Source organism: Propithecus coquereli, unplaced genomic scaffold (assembly GCF_000956105.1).
Source record: "Propithecus coquereli isolate 6110/MARCELLA unplaced genomic scaffold, Pcoq_1.0 Scaffold28, whole genome shotgun sequence".
In the NCBI taxonomy this organism is placed as follows: Eukaryota; Metazoa; Chordata; class Mammalia; order Primates; family Indriidae; genus Propithecus; species Propithecus coquereli.
The window spans coordinates 12,564,727-12,572,083 of NW_012148396.1; the positions used below are offsets into that span (position 1 = coordinate 12,564,727).

At 64.7% G+C, this 7,357-nt stretch overlaps 1 protein-coding gene across 1 annotated transcript; it reads right to left on the reverse strand.

The window, feature by feature from the left end:
• Nucleotides 1-990: 990 nt before the first annotated feature.
• On the reverse strand, nucleotides 991-6,767 carry SCRT1 (scratch family zinc finger 1). The gene is made up of 2 exons (XM_012648080.1): nucleotides 6,538-6,767; nucleotides 991-4,552 (listed from the first exon to the last, which is right to left on the reverse strand). Exons 1-2 carry the CDS (start codon nucleotides 6,650-6,652, stop codon nucleotides 3,615-3,617), a joined length of 1,053 nt encoding a protein of 350 aa, XP_012503534.1. The 5' UTR covers nucleotides 6,653-6,767; the 3' UTR covers nucleotides 991-3,614.
• Between the last annotated feature and the right edge of the window lie 590 nt (nucleotides 6,768-7,357).

Consider the following 7,357-nt stretch of genomic DNA (forward strand, 5'->3'; position numbering starts at 1 on the left):
GGAGGCTTTGGCCACTGACCCCTACCAGTCCCTGGCATGCCTTCACGCCTGCCATTGTTATCTCTGGCAGTGCTCTCCAGAAGGGGGCACGCACCCCCATCAGAGCCCCCTCCAAACAGCAGGCCCCCAGGCTATAATCTGCTGCAGAACTAGCTCCTCTGCTCTCCACCCCAATGGAGTTTAGGCAGGCCTATCCCCTATCACTGCCAGGGTGTGGGCAGTTGTGCTGGCCCTGGGCTTAGAGCTGACCTGGTTTGACCATATGTGCCCCAAAACTTTGGGCCTCTCAGCTCATGCCTGCCTACCTGGTTATCAGGGGCCATTGCTGCTCCCTGCTCCTCTGCTCTCTCAGCACAGCCCCACCTCTCATCTCAACTCTGTTCATCCTGTCTGGAGCCCTGGGGCTATGGGTGGCTACAGAAGCCTATATGCCCTCTGGGCACCTCCTCCCTGGAACTGGTCCAGCCCAGCTGTCCATACAGGCCTCCTCAGACAGTGGGGGCCCATAACCTGGAAGCCTGGGGGTCAGAATGTGGGTATCAGGCCACAGGGAGGGGCCAGACTTCTAACCCTCTGCCATCCCCGTTTCTTCCAACAGCATCTCAGAGAGCTCACTTGTGGCTGTCAGGCCTGCCAGGGCAGCGGAAGCCCCTACATGGAGGGTGGTGTAGAGTGGAGGCACCCCAGGCTAGGGGGCTGCAGCCCCTGCTATACCTACTCTGGCCATTCTAGATCAGCCTTGAGCTGAGCCTGACTTTGGGCTGGAAACCTTTAGTGCCCAATTCTTGTTGCAGAGCAGATTCACCTGCTCCTGGGAAAATGCCAACTGCTTTGCTTCCCAGTGGAAGAAGAAAGCCTTCTTTGAAAAAGCTGCCGCACTGATGATGCCTGCAAGCCGCCAGCCTCTGTACTGTGGCAGGACTGGGAAGATGCCCACAGGCCCCCCAGAAGCGCAGCCCAGCCCAGGATACATCAGCCCGACAATCCAAATTCTATCAAGAGTGGCATTTATTCTCCTCGTGGAGGTGCGGCGCTCCGGAGAGCTGGTGCTATTGTGCTTAGGAAGGAGGTCTGTCCGTCCGTCCGTCTGGTCTGTCTGGCCGGCCCGGCCCCAAACGGGGGCGGAACAGGGGCGCGGCCCGAGTAAAAATCCCGGCCAGTTCCGGGTGGGAATATGTACAAGGCGGCAGGGCGCAGGCGGGGGGTGGGGGCGGGGCAGGCCGGCGGCCGCAGCCCCCACCCGAGGGCCCCCGCACCTCGGGCCCTACTTGTAGAATCAGTACAAAATAGGTGCTACCTAAACGTTCCTTCTACCTGAATTCGCTAAGTCGGTTATTGTGCTGCTTAGTTATGGGGGCGGGAAAGGGCCCATGGCTTTCCACGGCGGCGAGATGTGAGGGGAAGTGGGAGACTCTGGTGGGCCCATGGCCCTCAGGCCTTCTCCTTAGGTAGGTAGACAGGAGAGTGGAGTGGGGTGGGGTGGGGGCGCCTGTGTGTGTGTGCATGCAGCACAGGTGGGCAGGGCCCAGCTTGGGAGCTGTGTGGGCACGACACCTGGTTGTGTAGGGGTTTGGATGTGGGCCCACGTTGTGCCCCTGTGGGGGCAGCCAAGCTGGGTGCTGGGATGAGGCTGGCCACATCACATATTCAAGCTTGCACCTTTTTCTCTTGCCAGGGCCCTGCCCCTGGCCGGACACAGCAGAGCCGCGTTTCCAGGGTATCAGAAGACTGGACCCCTGTATGGGCAGCTCTGGTGGCTGGCGCTGGGCCCTGGGGCCCTGGGTCTGTCACCTCAGCTAGGCCCAAAAGGCCCAAGTCAAAGGTAGAGCCCAACTGTGCCCAGCAAGGACCGGGCTGAGGTGGAGAGGAGTAGGAGGGGACCGTCTGAGCCTAGGGACTTGGTCTGTCTGCATGGGCATCCTTCCTTGGCCCACCAGAGCCTGTTGCCACCTGTCTTGCACACGCACCTTCCCGAAGGTCACCGCATCCCTGGCGGACTCAGCAATGGGCCTGGCACATAGTAGGTGCCTAATGAACGGTTGGAGAGTAATGGATGACTGAAGGAGGGATCGTGGGTCCAGCCACCCCACCCCCGACCCCAGAACCAGTACACCCGCCGGGCTCTGCCGTGGGGGGGCAGGGAAGGGGGAGGAAGAAAGTCTGCGCGGCCGGCCCCGCGCAGCGTCCCTGATCTAGGGGCCTATGGGGTGGATGGGGCAAAGGGATACCTGATTCTCAGTAACTCTAGAGGCGGCGGCAGCTTCGCATGCAGTGCGCATTATTGCTCTATAGTCGGCATCGGACTACCTAAAAAGGAGGGGGAGCGGGCAGCCCCGGGTAGGGTCGGGAGGAGGGGTGGGGCTGCATGCAGTGACGTCACAAAGGCGGCGGCCAATGGGGCGGGCCCTTGGGGCGGGGTCGCCGCCGAGGCTTTGGCATAGACGGGCGAAAGTTGGCAACCGAGGGGGGGCGGGGCCTGGGTCTCAGGGGAGGGGCCGGCCTCTGAGAGGCGGGGCCTGAGGCTCCCTAGAGATGCCCAGCTAGGAGCGGGCCTCAGGGGCGGGGAAAGTAATCCTGGACATCCCAAGGCCCGGGCGTCGGCGGGAAGGATGGGGGGTTCAGCGCCCCCTCCCTGACCCGAGTGCAATCCGTTCATAAATTAAACGTACAAATACAGAAAGAAACCCGACGCGTCCGCAACCCCCCCAGGGGGCTTTACCCGCAAAGCGAATACAGAGAGATGTGCAGAGGGCAGCACCCAGGCCTGCCTGCTGGGCCCCGGGAATCCGTCCTCCAACACTGAATGCCCGGGGTACGAGGGAGGGAGCCCCGGGGCAGGGCGGGAGCGGGGTCTGAGGAGGTCGGATAAGTCCATGCGATTCGATATGTGTCATTATTATTCGTTATGGAGGACAGCGCCCGGGAAGCTGGGCTGGAAGAATTCAGATTTGGCAGAGGATGCGAGGCGAAGGTCGGGGGGGCGGCTCGGACTGAGGCCCCAGAAGCGACCCGAAGGAGAAGGGTGCCGCCGTCCGCTCCCCTCCCCGATCCCAACACGTCTAACACTCCCGGGAGTTCGGCGAAGACTGCGGGGTGGGGGTGGGGGGCAGGAAGGCCTCTGCAGGCCCGCCCCTCTCCTGCTCCTCCCCTGGCCTGCTGCCGGGGAGGGACCGGCTCCCTGGACGTCTGGGCCGCAGGCCCGGCCCTTGAAGGCTTGGGAAGGGGTGGGGAAGACCTGAGTCTCTGCGACGCGATCCAGGGGCGCAGAGGAGGGAGAAAGAGGGCGCTCCCTACCTCACCCCACCCCGTTTTCAGAGACCCAACTCGGAGATGAGGTTCGGTTCTGGGTCTCCTCGACCCTATTGCTGGGAGAAAGCCTGGGGCACCCTGGAGGGGAGGGGAAGGGGCTTGGGGTGGGTCTCCCCTCAGGACCCTATTGCTTGAAGAGGCCGGCAAGGCCCCTGGCGGGCGGGGCGGGTTGGGACCGGGCCCCCCTCCCCCTATTGCTGTGAGGAGGGGCCCGCCCTCTGGCCCCTCCTCCTGGACGCGGGCAGAGACTTCCCTGGGGGCCCGTATTGCTGAGAGCCGACCTGGCTGACGGTGGCCCCGCCGCCCTAGGCCTGCACAGGGCTGAGCTGTGGCGGCGCGGGGGCCGCGGGGCCACCGCTGCCAGCGCCGCCCTTGAAGCAAGCCGACTCGTAGTGCTTGTTGAGATAAGACTTGAGCGCGAAGCTCTTCTTGCAGCGCTTGCACTGGAAGTGCTTGAAGGCCGAGTGCGTCTGCATGTGTGCACGCAGGTTGGAGCGGTCGGCGAAGGCCTTGCCGCAGTGCGCGCAGCCGAAGGGTTTCTCCCCGGTGTGCGAGCGCATGTGGCCCTGCAGCAGCCAGGGTCGCGAGAAGGCTTTGCCGCACACGCCGCACTTATGGCGCAGGTCGTGCGTGAGCAGGTGCATGGCCATGGCCGGCATGGACACGTACACCTTGCCACACGTCGGGCACCGCCGCGCCAGCTGGCTGTCCAGGCTGCGGTGCGTCTGCTTGTGCCGGCTCAGGTTCGACGACGTGGCGTACGTTTTGCCGCACTCGCCGCACGCGTGCCGGCCACCAGTGCCTGCCACCCCTGGCCCCGCGCGCGCCTCGGTGCCTGCCCCCGCACGCGTGCCGCCCCGGCCCCCGGGCCCGGATCCCGAGCTGCGCGCGCCGGTCCCGCCCCCAACTCCGGCGTCCCCGTCTGGGGCCGCCGCTGAGGCCGCAGAGGGAGCGGCAGCAGCACTGGCATTGGCAGCCTTACGGCGCGAGCGCCCGTCGGTGATGAAGAAGGCGTCGGCCGCGTAGCCCTCGCTGACTGCAGCGTCGCCGTTGATGTAGCCGCCCGCAGCTGTGGCCAGCTCCGGGCGCGGGGTGGGCGGCGGCGCCGAGCCCACGGCCGCAGGACCCAGCTCTCCCCGCACGGCTGCAGCGTACATGGGCTCCGGGGACGGCCCTTTGAGCAACGCCGCCTCGGCGTCGCCATCGTAGACGGATGAGGGCCCCACGTAGTCGCTGAGGTATCCTGCGGGCCGAGGTGGACAGACAGACAGCGGGATGGGAATGGGGCAGCGGGCAAGATACACATGGCGGGGAGTCAGCGGAAGACAGAACCGACACAGGCCGGGAGACGCCAAGTACCGGGAAAGAGGCAAACATAGAGAAGGACAAAGGAGAAGGGGCCGAGGGACCGCGGGGCAGGGAGGATGGAGACGACAAGAAGGGGAAGAGAGGAGAGAAGAGGATGAGACAGGGCTGGGCCAGGCTCCGCCCCTGCCGCCCGAGCGCCCCACCCTCGTGGGGGGAGGAGAGAGGCGCATCTTCGGGCGCGGCTGCCCCCCTTCCCCCAAGCCTCAAGGTCAGGGGGGAGGGGTGGCGCTTCCCTCTCTCTCCTCCCCCCACTCTTCCTCCCCCTCCCCCTCGGGTTCTCCCCACTTCAGCAGTTTTCCCTGATTATGCAACACACTGCAGACCCGCCGCGCACAAAGCCAGGGCCGCTGGCCCAGGGACCCCATCGGTCCTGCCTTTCCCGGGTCCTCACTGGCTCTTGCCCGGGCCCCCAGATCCGTGGTCCATTTCGATGTTGCTCCTCCCTGGCCCCTGAGGCCCCCCCCAACCAGCCCTAGAGATTTATACCTCCCCTAATTCTGGCCCTCACCAGCACCTCCCTCTGATCTCCCTTCTCCCACCACTCACTGGACTTGGCCCCTACCCTTGTGCCTCAAGCCTCATTTCCCTCTGTCCAAGTCCATTCTGGTTCTCGCTCACTCTCTCCGGTTATCCTGCACTCTTGGGTCCTAACCTGTTCAACATTGCCCTCTTCTGCCCACACTCCCCTTTTGGGGTCCTTTTCAAGCTCCTCAACAGGCAACTAGGGAGAGCTGTGGTGAGAAGAGTGCCAGGGTGTCCACCAGGGGACACCTTCACAGGGACAAGCTGCAGGAGAGCAGCATCATTTATGCTGTTCCCAAGGCACAAGATGGATCTCACAACCTCAAAGTCACAAATGCACACCCCTAATGATGCAGCCTCTGGCTCTTTCAGGGTTACACCAAACCTCCCTGCCACCAACAGCCCTGGAGTCCCCTCATAGGGTAGGCTGTACGCTGACCTCCCAAACTCACCACCTACTCATGCGGGGTCACACATGCTGCCACCCTGGACACACTCTCAGTCACATGGTGCACAACAGACTCACAGTCACATGGTCCCATGTAGTGGCACACAGGCAAGCACACACTCACATAGGGTCACACAAGCGCACACGGTCACATGGCCACATGCAGTCACATGGATCCATACAGGCTCTCGCTCCTGCAGGTCACACTTGCTCTGCCACCCCACGCTGCCTGGCACTCCTGTCCCCCTCTCCTGCATGCTAACAGTTGTCCTTGAACTTGGGCACCCTTACACAAAGAGCCTCCCCCTGCCTCCAGCACCTTGGGCCTCCCTTGCCCACAGCCCACCTCCCCACATCCTTCTCCCTGACCCTGGCTCCAGGGAAGCTGCTGCCTTTGCTGGTTCCTTTGCCCTGACAGGTGGGCGGCCCACTGGACTCCATGCCTACTCCCTGAAGCTCCCAGCATTCCCCAGCTAGCCCCAGCGGGCGTTCTGGTGGTGCAACTGATTTAGAGAAGAGGGTAGTGAGGTGGGCCCAGGTTTCTGGGTATGGGTCTGCATGTGCCCACATGGCTGGGTCCTGTCATCCGGCAGGCATCCATGCGGCTGTTTGTCCCCGCATGGGTAGGGTGCGGGTTAGTGTGTGCCTTCAGGTGCCTTCTCTTCCTGACTCTTCTTCCCCAATGTCTCTCCAGCCTTGCCCAGGTCTGGGCTGCCTCTGCGTTCCCCTTTCCCCACCCCCTGCAGTCCCACTCCAGCCACAGCCTCTTGCCTATTCTGTGTACCCCAGTCTATTTCCACGGTTCTTCCTCCCCCACCCCCACACTCTGGCCCTCGACCCCTTCCAGCAAGGCCCTGGGCCCCTGGTCCCAGCTTCAGCCCAGCTCTCACCTTTATCGTGCAGTCGCACGCCGAGGTCGCTGCGGGCGCGCCCGTAGGAGCTCTCCAGGTCAGCCGAAGAAAACGTGTCAAGTTTGACCTTCTTGACCAAGAAGGACCTGGGCATGATTCCTGCGGGACTCCGGCGCTGCGGGCCTGTGGAGCCGGGGCTCAGGGGGACTGCGGCTGCGGCGGGGCCCCGTCACCATCCGAGGAGCAGCGGAGGCAGCGCAGGTCCCCACTCTGGCCTTTGGATGCTGCCAGGAGAGTGCCGTCCTCTCTCCTCCTCCTGGCTGCCCTGCGTCTGCTCCTCTGCCCCTCTGGGTCCCTCTTCGTCGTCTTCTTCCTCTCTCTTCTCCTCTCCTCTCCTCTCTTCTTCCTTCCTTCCTTCCCTCCTCTGGTCCCGGCTTCCCAGCCCGCAGTGCCGCCCCTGGACAGGCGGGGGAGGAGGCTGGGGGGGCGGAGAGGGGGGAGCGGCTCCGTCCCGGGCCCGGAGGCTGCGGGTGGGTGCAGGGCTGGCCCGGCTCCGCGGCCCCCTTCCCCTCCCCCCCGCCGCCGCGGCGGAGCCTCAGTCAGCAGCCCCCCATGCCACCGGGGGCGGCGGCGCGGGGCCTGGAGAACAGCGGCGGCAGCGGCTGCAGCGCCCGCAGCTTCAGCACCGCGGCCAGCGCCGGACTGGGCAGCACCACGGCCAGCGCCCGGGCGCGCTCAGCCGGCAAGGGCGGAGAGGGGCGGTCCGCGGGGGCTCAACCGCCAGTCGGGGGTCCTCGGCGGGGGTCTCTGGGAGGCTTGCTTTATTGTTCTGCAGCCGGAGCGAGCAGTGGCGGCGGCG